Source organism: Teleopsis dalmanni, chromosome 1 (genome assembly GCF_002237135.1).
Source record: "Teleopsis dalmanni isolate 2A chromosome 1, ASM223713v2, whole genome shotgun sequence".
Taxonomy (NCBI): domain Eukaryota; kingdom Metazoa; phylum Arthropoda; class Insecta; order Diptera; family Diopsidae; genus Teleopsis; species Teleopsis dalmanni.
Window position 1 is genome coordinate 143,029,265 of NC_051846.1, and position 24,147 is coordinate 143,053,411.

The 24,147-nt window shown below is 28.2% G+C and overlaps 1 protein-coding gene across 1 annotated transcript; it reads right to left on the reverse strand.

The window, feature by feature from the left end:
• Window positions 1-10,332: 10,332 nt before the first annotated feature.
• LOC119669149 (RING-box protein 1A) lies at window positions 10,333-11,989 on the reverse strand. Its single transcript, XM_038078949.1, has 5 exons — window positions 11,945-11,989; window positions 11,187-11,320; window positions 11,016-11,124; window positions 10,924-10,951; window positions 10,333-10,808 (listed from the first exon to the last, which is right to left on the reverse strand). The coding sequence occupies exons 3-5, from the start codon at window positions 11,085-11,087 to the stop codon at window positions 10,588-10,590; spliced, it is 321 nt and encodes a 106-aa protein (XP_037934877.1). The 5' UTR covers window positions 11,088-11,124; window positions 11,187-11,320; window positions 11,945-11,989; the 3' UTR covers window positions 10,333-10,587.
• Between the last annotated feature and the right edge of the window lie 12,158 nt (window positions 11,990-24,147).

Below are 24,147 nucleotides of genomic sequence, written 5' to 3' on the forward strand. Positions count from 1 at the left end.
TCTTCATGCTTAATGTTGAAGTTGTATGTAAGGGGGTGGCGTTGATATAGGTTTCAGATAGAAATGTTTCATGTGAAATTTACAGAAATGATTGTGGATATTCATTGCTAAATTGATTGTTTGTTTAAATTGTGAATGTGATTTTAGAATTGAACTATATTAAAGTCTTATAAGAATCGTACTTGTTAATGAGCTCTGAAGCTTTGGCGTAGCAACAGTTAGTTTTTGATTTTTGTTTCCAATTTACTGGAAGCAAATATCTTGAAATAATTTGTATCTTATCATGGTTTACTATTTTGAAAAATATGCTACAATTTATTTTATTTATATTCTATATTTTCTAATGTCATAAATGTTTTTATTAAAAATTATTCGCTTTATTTTGAATTTTAATAATTTTCTATTGCTACTTGGCATGTTTTATAAAATAAGTACTTTTATAAAACTAAGACTAACATTGCCTTATGGATTTCACAGATTTTTAATTTTGAATATTCCTTAACACTATCATTAAATAATTTTGTAAAGGTTTTTGGAATGGTAGTGAAATACATTTTATTTTAATTTTAAATATTTGGCTGGCCATTCAGCTTTTTTAAGTATTGCCAAATATTCATCATCAGTGGTTTTTGAAAATAATTGTTGATTTCATAAGGTCGTAATTAATTGTTGAAGTATAATTACCAGGCCTAGAACTGGGAACCCGTTAAAAAAGAAGTAAATGGCTATGCATGTGTTTTTAACCAAACACGCTAGAGCTGCACAAAACTTTTGTTGTTCAAATTTTAAGTTTTTTTTAATTATTTTTTTTTATTAATTTTTTGTTATTTATTTTTTTTTTATTTTATATTTTTTTTTATTTTATATTTTTTTTTTATTTTATATTTTTTTTTTATTTTTTTAATTTATTTTTTTTTTATTTATTTTTATTTATTTATTTTTTATATTTATTTATTTTTTATATTTATTTATTTTTTTTATTAATACAATATTTTTTTTTTCGTTTTACAGTCAAACTTCCATAACCCAAGCTTCTACAACTTGAATTTTATATAACTCGAACTAAATAGAGTGCAACAGGGTCTAGAGAGCAAGTTATATACAATTCTTTAAATCGAAGTCTCCATAAGTCAAACTTTTTCTTCACAAAATCTTATTTCGAGTTATAAAAGTTTAAAAATCAAATTTAATATGGAAATAAAATACTTTGTTCATACTTTAAAGTATTTTGCATGTCCTTTGGTTTTGACGTTTCAATAATTGTTAATTGTCCAGATGAATTTCCCGCGATACCTAGGATGCCGTCAGTACTCGTTAGTTTTCATAGGGAACGCTGAAACTTGTATGGTTGATATAAAGAACACTCGATGAAAAGTTGAGAAAAATATATATTGTGCTCTCTTTCAATTGCAAACTGGAAGTTCTAATGTTCTTTTTTTTTAAACTATTAGAAGCTATATGTACTAATCTAAGCAAGTTTTAATATTGTTAAACTATTGTATATTTTGGCTCACATTTTTTGATCGAACCCTTAAAATGTTTGCAAATGTTTGAGCTGCTTGAACAGCTGTTTAATACACCGTATAATGTTCGAACATTTTCAAGAAGTATGTTGTGTTCAAACCAAATACTAGATTACAAGCCTATTCCAATATCAAAATGCTTTAAGCTTTGAATAGTTCGAATAATACATTTGAAGAACTAGTCCCTAGTGGTTATATACTTCTATATCTATAATTTATTTTGTTAAATGATCAGCTTTTCCTTATTATTGCTTGAACCTTAGATTTATCGGTATATAAGGCGTAAGCAGGCACAGGGTTGTACCTGCTTAAATACTTCTTTCGCTTCGTATGTATGACTTTTTCTTCAAATTTTTGCAAGTTTTATTACAAAAATGTGTTAGTGCTAATATTTTTTTTTAATTTCAAGTTTTTATTAATTATTAAAAATTTTTCAACTAAACTTTTTAGTCTCGTTAGTGCTATCAATTCAATGCTTCTTCATTCATACGTACATAAATTCCCTATTTCACACCCTGCAAATTGATGATGAGCTGTACTGCATTGCGAGTCGTACTACTTGAAAATAACTAAAAATCAAAAAAAAAAAAAGAAATTTAATACTTAATAACTTTTTTTAAACAAATTTAAACTACGAAAATTTATTGTTTGCTTTTCTTTCTTTTTTTTTCTCTTTTTTGCATTGCAGATGGAAATTTAAAACAAAATGATAATACAAATTATGAATATAATAACGTAGATAAAAGAGTTAATAATCATTATAATAATAATAGTTTAAACTATAAATTTAAATTTGATAATAATAAAAGTAATAATAAACAATTAGATAATATTAAACAAAATAACAGTAAAACAAACTTTAACTTAGAACACAGCAGAGAAGATAATAGTAATCGAAATATCTATAAAAGTAATATTATAAGTATTGAAATAAATCGAAATTCTAATTATAAATCTGATAATAAATATAATTTAAAACATAATAGATATAATTTAAAAAATAAAAGTAATGTTAATAATAGTAATGATAGCAGCAACATAAAAAATATGCTTTTAAATAAAAATAACAAAAATATTAATAATAGTACTATAAATAGTAAAAGTAATATAAATATTAATAATAGTACTATAAATAGTAAAAGTAATATAAATATTAATAATAGTTCTATAAATAATAAAAATATTATATATAATAAACGCAGTAATAATAATAGTAATGACGGTTATGAACAAAAAATGGAGAATATTAAATATGATTCAATTAATAGAAAGCAAATAATAATTAATCATAATAATAGTAATGATAATAACAACAACAATAACAATAATAAACATAAAAGAATTTGTATTGAGAGCAATTTGATGATAAAAAAACTTAAAGTCGAATTGAGCCGCGTCCACATGTTGTGTGCAATTGATTAACGCAATTCGAAAGCAAATATGAAATAAATTCTATGAAATTGTTAATATAGCAATGAAAGCCTAAAAACCATATTCAAGAAGAAGTAAGCCAAGCAACAAATCACTGGTAACATATAAAATGTACATTAGAGACCCCACAATAACTTAACAATGCCCACGTCCCGGGGCGGTAGCGTAGCCTTAGAGCCTGCAACCATTTCAGCTTTTAAACGAAATTACTTAGCTTAGCTACTCTACCCGCCCTGGAATAATACTAAAAATTTGCAAAGCCGAGAGCCCCCTCTACTATATATATATATAGTATATAGTATATTATGTGCAATAAATCTAAGCTGTGGTATATAAATATATAACTTCATGCAAATATATAATATATATATGTATGTATTTGTATATATTATGCTAATATGTTTATGAGATAAAAAAGTTCTTATAAAAGAAGTCATCCTGAAAAGAGATAATACCGCAAAATCATGAACATACACAGATACACACACATACATATGCACATCTACACATACAGACATACGAAATCTAGGCCTAGGCTTTTGCATTTAAAAACAATATAAAATAAATAAATATTTTTAAGCTAACAATTAAAATCTTAAGTTAATTTAATAAATTTACTGTAACTGTAACTGTAAACAATTTGATGCACTTTTGATTGTAAAGAATTAAACATTAAATAATAGCAAACAATATATTTATAAATACCAACCTATCTATTCACTTGTATTACATAAATTTTTACATTATTTGTGTTATATAAATACTTTTAATTAAACTAAGTTTTGTTATAATTAAGTTTATTTTAATTACACTTTTAATTTTCCTATAAGCAGTAATTAAGTTTTAATATGTATTTTATTTTTATTCATATTATTTTTTAGTTATAAAAAAATTACAAAACAAAAAAACATTGGTTATATAAAAATAATTGATTACGCATATAAGCCTATTTATTATATAGAAAATTTTAATTACGCTAAGGCTTTAAAAATTTTTTGTAAACGAAAAAAAAATAGAAGCAGTTTCTCAAATCAAAAGAAAAACACATATATATTTTGTTTTATTTTGCATTTACTTAACCTTCAAATGCATTTTTGTATATAAAAATTTGTTTTTTGTTTCATATTCTATTATTGTATTATACATATATATTCAAGATCCGCCGAGCTCAGGGCATAAGTACTATGTACTTTTAATAACATCATTTTGAATTTTGTGAAAAAAATATATACACCCATATATATATAAATATGTATTAATATATGTAAATATATAAATATAGATTTATGTATATAGATATATATATATGGATATATGATATACACAAGCTATGTGTTGTGTGTGCATATATATATACATACATAATAACAATTTATAAATTTTCAAGTACAGCCCTTGAACTGTTGAATATACATATATCTAAAAAAAATAATAAATTATATTATATATAAAAATATGTATACACATATATGTATGTAAAATTTTATTTTATAATTAAACTACATGAAAAGTCTGCATATTATTTGTTATATTCTTAAGTAGCATAATGCAAAAATTAAATAAAACCAAGAAAACAAAAAAAACCCCTAAATTAATAAATAAAATTGATTTTAAATTGTTTTCTACAAAATAAAACAAAAATAAATATATTTATATAAATATGTATACATATATATCTATATATATTCATATATATTTATATGTATTTATATATATTTATATATAATAAAATATTATTATTAATAATAGTGACTAGTTAAAATTTAAAACATAAATGAAAATTTTAAAAATATAAATGAAAAATTTAGAAATATATTAAATATATAAAAATTGGATACGTTTTCAAAAAAAAAAAGGTTAAAGTAGTACATACTGCCATTATATAACATAAATAAAATAAATACAACTGTACACATGTTCACACATTATTTGTAATTATTATTAATATTAAGTATTGTAAATGTAAAAAATTATATTACATAAAAAAAAATATAAAATAATTTAAAAAATATAATTAAATTCACATATACAAAATTAAAGAAAAAGTCGTAATTGCTATATACAATTGCAAGAATTTTGCATAAATATTCGTAACGAATAAAAGGTTTTGAAATAATATTAACAAAAATAGAAAAAAAAACAGAAACAAAAATAAAAATAAAAAATAATTACGCAGTTTAACTGTTCGAAAGTTAAAAAGTATTAATGTAACTGAAAGAGCAACTATTGTCATGCTAACAGTTAGCCTCATTATAGCTGCAACAAATAAGTTCAATAAACCATAAGTTTCAATATATAAAAAGAAATTTTAAAATCGTAATTATATATTTACATACATTTTGAATTGTTTAAGTTTGTAAGAAATAATTTCCATTGAACTTAATATGAACTCAGTCGCTTCTTCCATAAAGTCCTATCTTTAATGAGTGTCCTCCGTGAGTTATGTGGACATCCCGTTCTTTTGTAGGCCACTAGTATCAAGTTTGATTAAGTCACGTGTATTTTGGGGTCATTCTTTTATAGGTAAAATAATTGTAATTATTGCTTCTTTTGTATAGGAGTTTCCTTTTGTAATAATAACAGCCTGATATCATTAAAAATAAGTACAAGAAATAATATTCAATTAAAATGAGCATAATATTCAATATTATTGAAAAATATTAATAATGTGTTAAAATTATTATATTAATCATGTGTTGATATAATGATTAAGCCCTTAAATTATTTGCGAAAACTGACAGACTTACCAACACCGCGTTATCAAATCTCAAAATGGTTACAGGCTCCTCGGGGAGGTATGCAGATCTGAGGTCAATTATTGCTTAGTCTGATGAAGTGATAAAAAATAATCTAGTCAAGGTGTAGAGAGGGGTTTTGAAGAAATCTCAAGTTAAAAAAAATATAAGTGCAGTAGCTCAAAACAGCTTCAACATAATAATAAAGTTTTTTAAAAATTATTAAATAACATTAACAAGATTTTACTAATAATAATGTATTAATAGTAATGTATTAATAATATATTAATAATAATGTATTAATAATATATTAAAAAAAATTAATAATAATAATGTATTAATAATATATTAATAAAATTGTATTAATAATACATTAATATTATTACACATTAGTATATTAATACTAATATATTGTATTAATAATTTGTAATAATATATTAAGAGTAATAATGTACTAATAATATATATTAATGAGAATATTGAATTAATAACATATTAACAATAATTATGTATTAATAATATATTATTAATAAAAATAATTTATTAATAATAGTAATCTATTAATAATAGATTAATAATGGATTAATAATTATAATCTATTTATAATAGATTTATAATAATCTCTTTATAATGGATTAAAAATAATAATCTATTTATAATAGATTAAGAATAATAATCTACTTAATAAGAGATTAATAATAATAATTTAGTAATAATAATAATTTAGTAATAATAATAATTTAGTAATAATAATAATTTAGTAATAATAATTTAGTAATAATAATAATTTAGTAATAACAATTTAGTAATAATAATAATTTAGTAATAATAATTTAGTAATAATAATAATTTAGTAATAATAATTTAGTAATAATAATAATTTATTATTAATAGATTAGTTCTCATTATCAATAAAAATATCATCTGAAAAAATCACACGCACATCAAGCAAGGTAGGGCTATACCTCAGCACTTCCCTCTGCCTACTTATAAACAATTGTAAGCTTGACTTCAAAAAAAGTTTAGTTCTACAACTGTGTTGCTTATATCAAAGTTCCTAAAATTATTCTTTAACGTCTTTCGTCATAACTATTGCATACGTTAAAAAGAATTGTAAAAACGCCATATTTTGGGTCGATGGACTTCCATACTCATTTTTGAATTGAGAAGTTACGTTTGCGAAAAGGCACGACTTGCAACCAAACACTATCCTGTCTCAGGTCAAGGCAAACTTCACCACTACTGCCAGATAGACGAAGATTCTCACAATTGAAAACTAAAAACTTACCGCTGTCTTGTCATTCTACTCAGATTGACTCAGTGGGCACAGTTGAATAAGGGTGTTCCGGTTACCAACTCAAAATTCGTATTAACAATAGTACAATAAAATACAGATTAGTATTAATATTATTAATTATGTATTATTATTAAAAATGCATTTTTTTTTAACGTAGCAACTCCTCTTGGTTAAAGACCATTATTCAATTATATATTCTGAGATTTACATTTTATTTTTTTTGCTAATAATAATTTAAGTCATAGTTCGTTATCCGCTATATATAACTTTACAACCTGAAAAAACCTACTGTATAAATATATATACATATACCGTATATATATATAAATACTTTTATATATAAAAACTTATACATATAAATACTTATATATACATTTGTTTTTTGAAGTACAAATTTGATAGATTTAAAGACATTCCCCAAGTATGTTAGGAGTTATATCCAATTTGACGAATGTTCAATTTAAGGAAATGACAAAATTCTGCCATTGACTGTTCTATATAACAGATGGCATATTCATTAAATAGAATATAAATAAATATAAATTCTCGATAACTTAAAAAAAAAAAAACATTAATAGATATGAAAGAGTATGGATATTCACCAAGGCCTCAAACACTAATATTTGCCAGCTAGAAATTGCATAAAGCCAGAATCTGAGAAGATTTTTCAAGGTGCCATAGTACATTAGGACGAATGACATCCTGAGGGACCTTAAGATTGATCAGATCAAAAAATTTATAAAGGATAGAGCAGTGAAATTATTCACGAAAACCAACAGGCTTACCAACACCGCGTTGTCGAATTTCAGGATGGTTACAGGGTTCTCAGGGAGGTATGCAAATCTTAGGTCAGTTATTGTTTAGTCCAATGAAGTGATAAACAATAATCCAGTCAAGGTGTAAAGAGAGGTTATAAAGAAATCTCGCAGCTAATAGAGATTAAAAGTGCTCAAGTACCCTGACTCAACTAGCCTCAACATAATAAAAAATATGAATAAATCTGACAAAATTGCTATGGAACACTTAAGACTCTATACAATAGGTTACAGAAAGAACTGAACGTTACAACAATATCCTGATTTTATGTTTCATCTTACAATATCATAATAGCTTTAGTATCAATCATAATGGCTTAGAGTCTTCTACTATGTTATAAAGTAAATGTATTCAAAAATTAATTAGATTTACCTATCTTAAGGGAAAAAATATAGTTCTAGCTGCACAACTTTTAAAATCAGACATTATATTCTCTTATATCGCCAAGAAGATGTATTGTATTATTTTAATGAAATTAAAATCAATATATATTTATTTTTGTACATCTATTTTCCATATGTCTGCAACTACCAGACCAGTGGCATTATTATTAGACTGAACTTCTTGAGAATAATATAGTAGTCTCTTATGGCTAAGAAAAATTAATTTCTTTATTAGATTTTCTACATAATATGAAATATATCGGGTATGTGAAAATATTTGTCTCTAAACATATATCGACTTGCATCTACTGATGTGATATATTCACTTTGAGATTAAGTTATGTGAAGAACCTCATGAGAGCCTTTTCTTCTTCAAATATTAAAATCCTTTTGGTTTATATCGCTACTTCTTATTTTAATGGCCCAAGAGATGTACTTGAGATGTTAATACATTTCTGTAAATTTTTCAAGTATTTATGAAATGCCAATTTGGGTTACGTCCAATAATATTTCTCACTTCTTCATGTGCTAATGAAAATGTAAGCTACATTTGAGTCTATATATTTATTTAGCAGAAAATTATAGGAAACTCGGTTAGGAATTAGTTGAAAATGTTATTAAAAAATATAGAAAATAGACTTCATTAGATTTGGAGAAAATGATCATAGATGATTATAGATAAATTTAATTTTATTTGAGAAATTATGGATTTTAGTTTATTCAATATTTACATGGTAAATCAGTTCATTCAATATAAAATAAAAATACTTCTTTCGGACAAAGCCGGTCTGGGCATACAATTCATCTAAATTCTATTTTTGCATGCTTACTTGAAAGAACTTTATCCCATTTAAGAAGAATGGCAAAAAATAAACACACAGGATACTGTATAGCTGATTGAGTCCATGCAAAGACGCCTAAAAGAAGTTTCCCTACAGGCTATTAAATTGTAGATGCCTGTGAATTAGATGTTTTTAAATTAATATATTAAGAAGCAGACTTTTTCTGTTGATGTTTGAACCTCATTGTTATTTTTTTTGGTTAAAATAAATCAGAAAATAGAAATTAATTATATGTATATAAGCGTAGTAATATGCATAACACGATCGAGGGTGCTCTCTACAATATCACACGAAAAATAAAATTTTGTTATTCCGCGTATCGATTTCATGACTATAATTACCTACTCAAGGAATATTCCTTGTCATATTATACTATTTTAAATCTAAGTCTTAAATTTAATTTTAAAACCTTCAACATACATAAGCTTTTGGTATGTGATGGCTCAGTCCACATGCTATTAACTTTTTGGCTCTGTAATAGTATTTCAGCAATAATGGGTTTAGTTATTAGTCTAGTCTAAGACATAAAATAATAAAGAAACCATACTGTATACTGTTCTTACAAAACATTTTATTAAAAGGACGTTTTTCGATAATTTTTAAAATAAAAATAAAAATGATATAAGTGAATGTAATTGTTAGTTAACATTATGAGTAATAAATATGTATAATATTGATTGCTAAGAAATACTTTTTGAAAAAAACAAGAATGAGAATTGATGCACAATGCAAGCTTCCATCCTATCGAATACATCGACATTTTGTCACACAAAATAAATACCACGTCGTTGCATTATTTTCTTGGAATTCGCATATACATTGTAACTTCAAACAAATGCCACTTTTCCGAAATTATGTATCCTTGCCAACAACATTCTAGGTAATGATATTTTGCGTTATTGTATACCAAATTTGAAATTGTTTTACATGTTCTTTTGTCAATGATGTGCATCTTCTTCAGTATGTATTTCAGCATAAATTCGCAACTCTTCTTATAACAAAATAAAATATTTTTGTTAAGTAATGTTTCTTCGTTGTTAAAATTATTGTAGAATTATTTTGATTGTAACTAATGAAGGAATGTTGATATATTTCTTTAAGTCTACGTTAATTAAGCATTAATTTTTTCCGTACTCACATGTCAAAATTATTCTTGAATGTTCCATTTAAATTTACAATCAATTTTATTAATGCTGTAAAATACAAGCCATTAATATTATCAATATAATTTAATTGAGAATTTTACTCTAAACATTAACTAGTTTACTTACTCATTTCTCTGTTGAAGCTATTAAAACAAATGAGTTAGTTGCGTTCCATTTGAACTTATATATTTTGTTTTAAATATAACGAAAGTATTGAGTTAAGTCTTCACATTATGTATTCTAAATTTAATTATTTCAAAGGTTTTACTTAATATAACTTCAAACTAATTATGTATTTTGTAGTATGCTTAACAAAACAAGCAAAATAGATTACCGTATGAAAATATTTAAGATTATAGATGTTTTTTTTTTATTTTTTTATTATTTTGAGGTGCTTGTAATGCGGAATAAAAGTTTAGTGGCCATATTTCTGGAAGTCCCACTCTCTGTTATCAAGTGGACAAACCTGACGAGTTTTCAACCAACGCGATATGCAATGAAAATGAAACGCGTGATTGCAGACACCCCATGCTACGGTACACTCCTCGCTGGTTGCAGATGCCTGGTTAGCCTGGCATTCGATGCACAAGTCCATTATGTGATTACGGCAGATGGCACAATTATCTACGACAATGTCTGTAATAATAAACATAAATATAAACACACGCCACGAAAACGTATATACAAAAATTATATATTTCAGGTTATGCGTTAAATATTTTTTATATTTAACATTTTAAAAGTAACTTACCCCAGGCCCACAAAGCAACCGCATTCCACTATAAAGAAACATATAATTAATAATGTAAAACAATTTATATTATTATAAAATGTTTTACTCACTTTTTTCACCTCGAATCTTTTTTTCTCGCCTTTACTGCTAGATGAGGGAACTTCTTCATCATCAACTTCCATTTTGTTTGTTTGTGTTAACAAGTGAATTAAACGATATCTATTTATTTAAAACAAAAATTTATTTGAACAGATTTTAATATATATAATTGCAATACGTACTGAATTAACAAATTTAGTGCAAATTCTTTGTTAAGTACGACGCTTACTTGCAGAAACAGCCGACGAAATGTAATGTGCGTGACAGTTCGTTCACTTTGACGTTTCTAGTGAGTGGATTTTGTTAGCATATTTCGCTGTGAAATTATGAAAGTTGGTCAAAGAATAGAATAAATTTTATTTTGCTTTATGAACTAAAATATTTAATTGTTAATATATAGAAAGAAAAATATATTAACTCATAAATATTTTTGACAACTTAATTGTCATTAAACATTACTATTTTAATTTTTTGTTTTTACATGTAAAATAACAATTTCTATTTCAGATGTAAGTTAATATGAAAAACGAAAACCAGGTGGCGCCTTAATAACGAACCGTTGTAAAAACTGACACAAATATATATTTAATTTATTTAATTATTTTTTGTCTTGCATTAAATGAAATGATTGTTTAATTTTTAAAAAATGTTGATTTAATGCTATAATTCATGGATTCAGTTTTAATTATTCTATCATTGTGAAAATATTACAAAAGAGTAATAAAACGAATTAAACAATTAAATATAGAATGAATAGAATAACGAAGGTGTTGATAAAATTTAAATTATTTATTAGGAGAAAAATAGGTACATATTACGTTCCTTTTGATGCCAAGTAGTTTTTATACAATTTGATGTCAAAAGAAAATTCTTTGAAGTATTTATATGACAGATTGAGGGTATTAAGGAAAAGATATTCTCTGGTATTGAGGGTACTCACAAAAATTTCCAAATGCTTTTTATTCTGTTTAAATTTATGTCGCGTAGAACATCAAACTGTAAACGATATACAAAAAAAAACACAAAGTTGGTTAAATATAATTAGAACTGGAGCTGATTAAACTGCTTCAGCTCAGGTGGTTGCTTTTTATAATTTACTCTGATTTGTAAGATCACTGGTTTTTTGTAACAAACTGCTTCAGCTCAGGTAGTTGCTTTTTATAATTTACTCCGATTTGTAAGATCACTGGTTTTTTTGTAACATATATAGAAAATAGTAAACGAAAGTAAATAATTTTGTTTTAATTAAATTTACACAGTCGATATACTTACATTAAAGTGACAACTAAATCAACAGAATACTTGATTTAAGAGATAAAAATTTAAGCAAATGTGTTAACGCGAATATTTATTTAAAATTTAAAGAAATTAAAGATGCTTTTATTTAAAAAATATCGTATTCCTGTTATATTATGGCCGTGTGCGAGTTTTAGTAAATTGATGTTAAATTGAGGGAAATAGTAAATTATGTCGGTGTCAAATGTAGCAAATGTCGTTATTTACCAGAATTTCGAGTAGGGTAAATTAGATAAAAATTAGGTAAATTAGGTGTTACTATTGTAAAAATTTTATAAGATGTTTAATAAATAAATAAATAAATTTGAAAACTTTCAATCAAAAATAATAAATAAGTGCAATGAATAAATATTTACATAAGTGCAGTGCAAAAAATCTCTTGGAAATTTCAATTTACTTTACCTCAATTTACTCGAACTCGCACACAGCCTACTTATCTTGTCGTATATTATATTATATACAATATAGTGTATGTGATACTAATATAGAACACATTTCATAAATTTTTGTGGGAGTATCACTCCCATTATATTATTTTGCGGCAAGCAAATTTGAAAAATTCAGCATCAGAGATTAATTGGTTGATCAGAGTTACTTGCAATGCTTAGGTGAGCCTTAAAATAAATTATAAAACAATTTTTCAAATCAAAATCGAGAGCACTACTTTTAAGGTTGCTGTCAACTTGCAATGAAACCTACACTGGCTAGATTTGCGCAACGTAAAGATAAACAGATAAACCTTGGTAAAGTTTAGCAAGTGTAAACGTAGAGTAAAACTAGTTTTAAGGTGTTACCGAGTTGAAGGATTTTATTTCGTGTTTTGTGTTTACCGGTAAAAATATGGGAACACATCTATTTTATAATATTTTTGTCTCCCATCTTACCCATTGCATTTGTATAAAAACTTCAGAAATATAGGAAGTTTATTCAAAGTGTGCTTAATTTCTTTCAATTTGACATGCAACATTTTCTGAAAAAAATATCGTATATACGCTTATAAGCAAATAATTTCTGTAAATATTTCAAAACCTCAATGAAGTATGACCCCACAAACCAGGCATATGCATAATTGGCTTCAATGTGTGAAGTTCCAAATTAACTTCTTCGACTTAACACTTTTCATTTACAAAATAAAAGGAGAATTTGCTGTCCACTCTGTAAAGGCCATTCGCATTAGTAATCCGATTAGGTAAATGCCGAAAAGGAGAATCGCATTGCCGTGGAACACGTACGCATTTCAGTACGAAGTGGCATCAGTTCTGCAACAGGAAGTGCAACCACCAAAATGTGCAACTCTAGTGTTTTGCATGCATGAGTTCCTGCACATGTACGCACCTCTATCAGTAATTACAGTGCATCCTGCGAATGCATTGAGTCACCTGGGTATTCAGAAATCTACTGATTTCTATTACCTTAACAATAGGAAGGGATTAATCAACATAACTTCGCTAAAAGTGCAACAAAACACTTGAAACTTTTTTAAATCCTGCGGAATCGAAATATTTTGACATTTTATGAATTTCGTTGGAAGTAACAAAATTTCTGTAATTTTATTTGCAATTTTTGGAAAATTCCACACTTAAACTAACTGCACCCTTCGCAGCTGTGAGCAAATATTTTTTGTTGAATGGTGAAATTTCGGATGTGACTGCCATTCAAAAAACTTTTCCCAAATTGCGTGCATATCAATTATCGGGATACATACCACGCAGAATGGTACAAAGTTCCATGGCCACGCCAATTGTAAAAAATTACAAAAAGTACTGTGAAGTATTACTACGGATTTCAGTGACGTGTATTAAGTTCTATAAATACCCCTACACATATTTTGCTCAATTATTAGAATTTATCACTTCATTATAAAAATAAAAATAATATGTACAGTGTATTTCTTTCTATAAAATTAAGTCAGTGGAATAAAAGATGCTATATTTTTCCGGTGGAAAAGTAAGATTGATATATTATATGGTATATTCAAATTTTAGTATTGTAAGATATGCACATTTGAGCTCTAAGAAAAATAACCCTTTCATTTAAAAAAATCGAATTATCCAAATATTGATACTTTCCATCTTTTTAAATCAGAACCATTATTTCTTTATTGCAGAATTCCAAAATTTTGTGAAGAAAAACTGATGCAGTTGCCTTCCACAGTCTACTTTTTAAGTTAATTTCATATCAGAAAGGGAATACCTTAAAGATTAGGAATTATCAATATATTTCACTGGAATGATAGTACTATTTTGAACGCATCACATCTTTCTAATCTCGGTATTTCAAAATAAATTGATTGGAAAACACGACAACAGTTTTCTTTGTTATTAAATTTTTTTTAAAATTTTTTTTTTTAAAGCCCATTATTTGCTGATAGCAAAAATTCGAACTAATTGTTCAGTTAGGTGTAGTATAAACACACACTTAACATCTCTCCAAAATCCAAATTTCAGTTCTTGGAGTCCCGTCAATATCATTTTCATATAACATAATTCTAAGTTAGGTTTGGTTAATGTTAGACTCCAGTCTAGTTGACTAACTTATTTAGACCCTACAGTGGTATTACTTGAGCAGTGATAGTACTACTCACTGTACAAGGATTTTGAGGGTCTTATAAAGCAGGATGTTCTGAGTTCAAGTACTACATACTTTTGTGAGAGAGCTAAACACATGTTTGCTTAAGAAATTCAACCTGCTTCTAACTAGAGCCAGACATCTGCAGTAATACTGTTCCACTGTTTCTTCTTCGTTTTCATGTTCACAGCTCTTGCAATATACTTTGAAGGGATTCCTCAAAGTAAGAGCATGCTTTCCAAAAAGCCAGTGACCTGTTATACAAGTTATGACTTTAGAAATATCTTCCGTTGTTAGGCTGATTAAGTGCCTTGATTTTTTATATCTAGTATTGGCCACATTTAACTAGATCTTACACGAGTGTCTTCATAATTGTACGTTCTATGTAAGTCGTAACCGTGTGACATCATTAATTACCACTCGCCTCAAAAATTACATGTTTTGTTTTAACAGCGATCCACAGATAAAAAATAGGTATATAATGTCACGGAACTTTTTTTGTGATACCCAATATGTAATCATCGTAAACATCGTGTGTGGTTGGTCAAGGTGTCTGTACATTATAAGTTCATTTATCAAATTTTATTAACTTGTAGTTTACACACCATATGTTTTTTTATAGAATATATATTAATGATTTATTTACAATAGTGATTATTTATACATATATAATCCTGAGACTAGTCGTTTTTGATAAAATAAAGTGGAATTTAATATGAGTCTATGGAGTTCAAAGATAAAGTTATAGGATTGAGAGTTTAATAGTACTTCAGATGTATCTCTGGGGTGTATAGATTGGGTAAGTTTGTTCCTCAGTAAATAATTTAATTATATCACTATAAGGATGAACTACTCCAATAAATTCAACTTTATTTCCACCTTTACGAATTTGAATACTTCCTAAAATTTTTCGTTCTATTACCTATTTGTTCTATATCAAACATGAATTTATGTAATCTTGAAATAAATAATTTCTGAGATTTGCCAGATGCCTGCGTAAAATTTCAAGAATTTGTTGGTCACGAAGAATTTTTAATATGGAACTACTTCAACGAACAAACCAAGAAGATATCAACAAACAATCAATAACAAATGAAACCGGCAAATCACGTTATATTGCTAGAGATAGAAGTAGTTGGAGATTCTATGTAACAAGTCCATGCTCTATGGTAAATGGAGTACGGCCAGGTTTGTCGGCTTTGTTATAAGAACAATAAAAGTTTGAAATATGTTTATAGAGTCTGCAGATGTATTCTTATGCTGGGGGTGTATATAAATGGAAACGCATAGGTTATTGTTTAAGTCATAAAATTTTAAAATAGGTCCACGAGATTTTGAGATGAGTTCACATTTTTTTCAGCATATAACTTAGAAATGTGTCTGCCGGGTAATAAGGTGTTTCAAAGTTTTAAGGTGCAATACGTGATGAAATAGTTCATGGCAAATAGTGAGAAACATTCGGAGAAGGGTTTTAAAAGTTTAATTTGATCAAAATCAACTCTATTCTATGAGACAAACTGTGGGTAAAACAACTATTAACGTTGATTCTCCACGAATTTAAATATCGGTTAATTTCCCTATCATATGCCTAACAAACTATAATCAATTTAGTAGTTTTAATATATATAAATTCTTTTGGTTTCGCATCGGCAGATGAAACAAGGCTATTATACTGTGATATAACACTTTTAATGAAGTTCTGATCAAAATGGAGGATATATAACATACTCGACAACAAAGCATTCATTTTCCTAGGAATGATATCATCACACCATTATGCTGTTAAAATTTCTATGTAAACTGGATTAGTGGATGAAACAAAATTTATCTATACTTGTTATGAGCATTTATCATCCTACCGTAAGGTTGTTAAAAGTCATATCTCCAAATATATGTTATTGATTTCAAAAAGATTGATTTTTGTGCAAGGCTCAAAAAAAAATTTTAATCTAAGAAATTAAAAAAGGGTATCACTTCCATTAATATTAAGTAATATAGTAATTAGTTAGCAAATAATAGTTATCTTAATCCGAATAGTTATGTTTACGTTTCTGGGAGCACCGGTGACAGAAAAAGAGTAAATCGAATGGACATTTTAGCTTATTAGAACAGTGAGTATCATCAATCGCAGCTCCTTTTGAAATATTATCACTCCGGTCAGATTTACTGCTCAGTGTAGGATGTTCAGATATTGGTTCAAGTGTGCAACTCATTATGGATGACCTTCCAAAATAGCTTCGAGAAGTTGCTATTCTTGGCCAGTTGTGGACTGCAGCGATTTGTTGTTCATCTCCACAGTTTCTTTTGATATGACACACACGTGAAGTGGAACGTGTTGAATAGCTCATGATTTCGCTGAAGAAAAATAAAAGGAAAACAATAATATAAGTATCAAATATTTAAAAACAATAAAAAAAAACACCTTTGTTGAATTTAAGTTTTGGTTTATATATTTCGTTTGAAAAATATTTTCTTTTTAAATTTGAAATTTCATAAATCTAAAAATTCATGGCAGACTAAAGATTAAAATAATACTAATCAAAAAAAATTATATGAATTAATTTATATACTCACGACCACTTTTCGAACAAAATAACCTTAGCGTGAAGAACAGAAAGCTGATCTACAGCCAAACAATCAGACTAGCACTACTCTATGGGTGTGCCGCATATAGCAAAGCTGTCAACTCTACTATCCAGAAGCTACAAGTTGCTAAAAATCAGGCTCTCCGAAGACTCTTCAAAGTGCCTTGATACTTATACATAAGGGATAGAGCCCTGAAGCTATTCGCCAAAACCGACAGACTGCTGTACTTAGCTTTATCTAATCTCAGAATAATCTTTAGCCGCACGGGGCGGTACGCAAAACTTAGATCAGTCATCGAATAATCACGAAACTATTGAGGTACACAAAAAATAGTCGTCAGTGAGAGGGTTTGGACTCTGCAGAAACCCTCCAACTATCAAGCAGTAAAAGTGACCAGATGCACTAACTCGGAAAAGACAAAATTGAAAAGACAAATGAAATTTTTTGTAATACAATAAATCCTAACCGAACAAAATGCATTCTGCCTTTATGGTGATGGTCAGAATATCGTTTGCTCATTCAGAAATTCCGTCCTAATAATTGTCCTAATAATATAAAAATACTAACTTGTCGTTGAAAATTGCTTAATTGTTTTTCGATGTATTCTCTTTTAATACATTTTTCCATGTGCTCAAACCATTTGTTAAAGGATTTTTTCCGTTTTCAACAAAAATCATTGTCCACGCAATTTATTCTTATTCGTTCAGGAACAAGAATAAGTCAGTTGGTGCCAAATCAGGAATGTATAGCGAATGATCCATCAATTCGGTTTTTTGAATGTTCAAATAATCAGCTATTAGACGAGATGTGTAAGCATTCGCATTGTTTTGATGGAGAAAATCCGACGGCACTTGTTTGTTTTCCGTATTTCACTGAAGACTTCCAGTAAACATATGGTTCTGTACTATTCGGAATTGATTGCTTTACGTTCCTGTAATGATATAGTTGCCACATGACCAGTTTTCGCAAAAAAACAAGTGACCATTTGTTTCAAAGTGCTTCGAGCCTGAACAACTTTTGTTGGATTTGGTTCATCTTGAAACATGCATACAGTCAACTGCTGTTTACGTTCGTGCTCTTACGCATATATCCATAATTCGTCACCTGTTACAATCTTATTTACGTCTTTTGAAGCACCGCCATTGTACTTCTTGAGTATTTGTGTGTGCCAATCGATACACGATTAAATGATCGTGCGTTATTTTATATATGTTGATAGAACTAATGCCTAGGGATTCCTCAATCGCACAGTATGCCGTATGACGATCTAGAATTTTCAGTTATACACAGCATAAATGCTGATTTTGGACGACCTTCACGAATACGAATTACTTCAGTGAGCCAACTGCGGCCACTAATAAAATCATTGTACCAGTGTTTGTTTAATCTTCGTCGTTGAAAGTTATAATAAATCATCGTACGAAAATTTTCTCGCCTTATTTCCATTTTATCGCGAACACTAAATTTATAATTGGTACGTAATAGAAAAACTGTATTTAGAAAACAAAAATTGAGACTTTCTTCTTCAGCTCTGAAACCGAAACCATAAAATAAAACTTTCTTTTTTTTATCTATCAATACAATTGATCAATACAAGCAGTCTGATAAATACCAATGTTGGAAATGTCGGCAAGTGCATTAACAAATGGGGCCCCCATAAAATCAAACTTGGTTCTAGATTAGCCTAGACATGTAGACAACATGTATTCCAGTTGTGGCATCTCTTCGAGCCACGGTAGAAATTCCACTACAGGAGATCCGATAGGGCAGACTATGTCTGGATGCTTGTCGTCCTATAGTCCAGTGTCTTGTTAGGACCTATATGATCTCAGATACTTCCGATTTGTTTCTATGTACTAAGTCAGAATCTCTACATTTGGAGTATAAAGGCCATATAGCTCTTGACTCGGCTGCTGAAAAAGTATAAGCCCAATTCCTGTTGGCCTGTTGTAAAAAATTGTCATATAGTTGTCATCAACTTTTGTTTTTGGCTGGCAGGAGCACGGTAGTTTCCATGCTCCTGCGGTAGAAACGGGAGATTTCATAGAAGAAACGTCAAGTCTCGCTAATTCACCTGCACGCTCGGTTTCTGCTAGGAAACTAAATTGAAGTTACCTTGGAGCTACTGCATAGTACATTATTAAATCGTCTGCGTTCGTTATTTACTTCAAACGTGATGCAGACTACTGAAATTGGTTTAATAGACACCTGACTATCAGTGAGAGTATAGATGCAAGAAAATCAATGTTCGCAGTAAGAGGACAGGTTCTGAAGATGGTGAAAATTTCTACTTGAAATATTGAAGTATAATTGCAAATGTTGTTAATCCACCGATTACTAAATCGATATCAGCAAAATATCTTATTATTTTTAGTAAATATATGCAGTAAAGTTTGGGATCTACCGTTTTTATCAAAATATGCAATTTATAATATACATTAAACATAAATAATACAAAAACGTTTAAGATTTCAAATAAGTACTAAGCTAGTTAGAAGGAATTAAACTACCATTAAACTACTGTTTTGTTTCAAAAACATTATATATTAAATTATTTAAATTTTCTGCGTTTTTCAATTAAAATGTAAACAAAGAAAAGCTCTAAAACTAGAAATTTTTGACACATAAAAGATCTTTCTCATTCCTTAAGTAACTTGTGCTAATGTAAACGACAAAAAGCTCAATGTTATTAAGTAACTCACTAAGTAAACAGTGGAAACGTAATATTAGACAAATTACGTCACTACCAGAAGAGATTTTTCATTATATAATTACATAAATGCACTAAGAAAAGAAATATAGTTAGAAGAAATGGTCAGAAGAAAAATACAACATAATAAATGAGACTGATAAGACAAAATATTAAATTTTAATGTCAAAAAGCATAAGCTTATAAGAATAGGACTTATAGCTATATATGTAAAAATATTTATTTATTTTATTCAATATAGAAATATACCAGAATTTAGAATCCAGTATGATATCCAGTGCTCAGTATAATAAACTAAATATGCAGTTCACAATTTGTAGCTCATAAATGTATACAACAATATGAAAGGCTGCACTGCAATACAGCGTATGGTCTCCTGTGATAACAAATGCATCATTTTTCTCTTATATCCTTTTTTTGACCTTTTGTTTTTCACATCAAATGTTGTTTAAAACGCCTTTTCCATGCTTTCTCCGCGTAGTGCATTTTCATTAATTTTTTCATTTTCTTAAATGACATAAATTAATAAGCTTTTTATAAATTTTTTTATATTTATAATAAAAATTGAATGTCTGTCCAACCCATAGGTTATATTATTGGCTATATTATTGGAGTCCTTGAACCATGTGATAATACGATTGACAAACATATTTGACGGTCAAATGGTTTTAATGCGAAAAGGGTTGTACCAGCAGATTTTAAATGGACGAAAACTTTTACATAATTTCATCACAATTTTGGTATCAGTTAAACTTTTTTTTATAGGGTAATCTAATAGATTAGGTTGAAATATAGTGAATCTCAGGATTACGCTTGTTAACACAAGGTGTTACAATATAAAACTGCAACCTTTAATAAAACTTAAGATACTTCGATTGAATTATCGATTATCTCTGACATTATCTTATAGTCAATTTATTTTATTTACAGATATCAAATAACAGGCTTTAACAAATTTAGTAATGGAAAGACTAAGAATTTAATAGTGTAGAAAATAGATTTGAAATCTATTAGAAAAAGGTGTCGATCTGTCGGAAGTGGATTAAGTATATTATATTACTCGAATTTTCATTTAACAATTTGATTTTGATTCTAAGGTGAGCACTTTGGACTTAGGGCCAGTTGCAGTACCTAAGAAGTGGTAACACTGGTAGGACTGGTCGTCCAGTGTAATAAGAATGCTTAGAAATAAGAATGCTTAGGAATTCGAAACAAGCAAACGTATAGCAATAATTTGTCAGCCTGCATTATTCAGATTATATTACATACACGTATATAAACTTCAACTGATGTAGGATATTTTGTCTACAGATCAGATCAGATTGTAGGATTGAATAAACATTCGGTTCTATTTTACAAAAAAAAATATTTTAAGCGATGACATATATTCTTACACAGTTTCATATTAAAATAGAGTACTGAAAATTCGTAGGTCATTTCAAAACCCTGTATATAGTAATATATTAAAATGTTATTGATAACACTGTTAGGTTAAGGTTGAAATAGCAACCTGGTGCACCAAAGCTCATTTGAGCATAAATAAAAGTCTTTCTTCAAATTAGAAGTCTGACGCGTGAAGCGCACGAACAGTGTCCCTTCACGAGGGTGCTACTCCACAGTCAAGTAGAAGGAAATCGATTTAACTATGGCTCTGCTTGCTGAAATTACTGTTAGAGTGAACGGTATTCGCTATTATGACATGTCCATATGTTCATAACAAATTGAATAATTTTTCTAAGAATTCATTGTATGAATTCTACGTTTCCTACGTGATTTCCTACGTTTAATATAAATGAAGTTTCCAGAGCGCATAAGACGTACTTACAATAAAGTCACATGCCTAGAACGATCCTTTAATTTGATATCACTGAACATCTTTCAATGGATATATGCTGAAAGGTAGGTAGGTATGTGCGAAATTTTTAGGTCTTACAATGTCAGACCTAAAAAATGAAATCACTAGCAGCATTATAAAATATAACTCGAATTTTAGTTCTCGAACTTCAACTTGAAAAAGCAATAATGATGATAATTTATCAGATATTAAATTTCGCGTAAATTAACATGGTATAGTGTGAATACTAAAAACTTGATAAATAAATTCTTCGCTTTACTTGATTTACCCTGTAAATAGGAGTAAACAATATAACATGAGGGATTGAGCCCTAAAAACTGATAGGTTGCCTTACATAGCAGTCACTAGCTGTACGGGGCGCTATGCAGATTTTAGATTAGTCATTGAATAACCAGCGAAGCTTGTGAGGCATACATAAATCAGTCAAAGAGAAGGGAGGGACTCTGTAGAAACCCCCAGCTAAGAAAGTGTGAAAGTGTCCAGTTGCATTGAATCGGAAAAACTTCAATATAAGACATATCAAAAACTATAAACCATATATTATTACGGGTTATATATATTTATGCCCAAATGCACTAATCTCTCTCTGAACTCTTAGTTTCTATTGTATTTGTAATTAAATATTTTAATCCGTGTAAAAGACTAATTATGAATAATGGTGAAATATTCTCCAACAATTTGAAAACCTGTTTTGAAAAAACGTAATTAATATATGTAACATCCTTTCTGTATATGAAACAATATCCTTTGTAAGGAGCGATTTGAATAGAGCGAAAATATACATATAGAGTACAATGGATGTAATGTTTATTCAATTGTGTAATATTGGCGTTGGCCAAAAATGTACCTGAAAATGAAGCATGAAAAAATTCTTCATCAAATTAAGTGAAAAATGTTTTAGAACTTTGTGAAAAAAGGTGTTAAAAGGTAACATATCCTGGCATCTACGTATCCATATATGCGCTTAATCAGGCGTATGGGTTTCGGTGTAAACACACACACATCATTAGTGACCAACTCATGTGCACGCATAATGTAAATGCACAGAAGCACGTGCTAATGTGTTTGCGCTTGACCGGGGTACCAACCAACCCATTGTATGACTGTTTTTATTTGAAAAGGGTTGACATAATCCATAAAACAGGAAACAATGATAATTTGATGACCTTTTGCTCATAAATTCCTTGTTAATTCATTTTTAAAGTTCTATTTTGGTTATGTGATACCTAATTTGCTCAAAGCGGTGTATGCACGAAAGCCTTTAAGGAGCATAGTGTGGTTCTATAATATGCTCTAATCATATTATACAATAATATTTTTCTCGTTCCGAAATCTTAGAATTACTTTCTTTATTCAGTCAATGTCGGCTAAACTTTAATGGTACAGAAGATAACTGATGTCATAAAAATATACTGCAATTCAATAGCAAAAATCATTTAATGGGTTCCAGTTTCTTAATAGTGTTTCAGTTGTTCAATAACTTCACGGGGTGTCATCTACCCTAGTCAAAAGTTTATCCCGATTTGTTAACTGATCAAATGTTTGCAAAAGTATCTTTTAACAACGGAAAAAAATAGAGGATTCAAAAAGATACTTTTATTATTGTCATTTAATTAGTGTAACATAACCATTAGCGCCTTTAATTATGATAACAACGCGTCGCCAATCACTTTCACTTTACACTCCGTTCAACAGCCCACTAAACTAAAGACTTCATTTCACGTCTATATTATACTTAGGCTCAACGGTAATGGAAGTTCTTAATGAAATTGTAAATTTTATGGATGAATTTGTTCCATCGATGGTTTTCAAATGGGCTACTTACTTACTTACTAACTGTAGTCATCCTCTCCTTGTAAAGCATAGGGCTACTACTATATTGTGCAAGTGGGTTAGTTTGATTGAAACTAATCGTACAAGTTAAGTACACAATCTGGAAGAAGGATGTTAATACCAGAAATTGTGTAAAAACTAGACGATATCATTTTGGGAGTTACTAGGTTGGACAAAATAAGCTCTAGACATTGGATAAGGTAGAGTGAACAATATTTTACATCAGGTTTGGATTTTATAAAATTGTGTATATAATGGGTGTGGTACTTTACTTGTATAATCACTTATAAAATCT

Bases quoted from the DNA above. Each gene is read 5' to 3' on its own strand.
- LOC119669149 (XM_038078949.1), bottom strand. From the start codon at position 11,087: ATGGAAGTTGATGATGAAGAAGTTCCCTCATCTAGCAGTAAAGGCGAG. The intron at 10,952-11,015 runs GTGAGTAAAACA...GTTTCTTTATAG, and splicing joins AAAGATTCGAGGTGAAAAAA to TGGAATGCGGTTGCTTTGTG. The intron at 10,809-10,923 runs GTAAGTTACTTT...TTATTATTACAG, and splicing joins GGTTGCTTTGTGGGCCTGGG to ACATTGTCGTAGATAATTGT.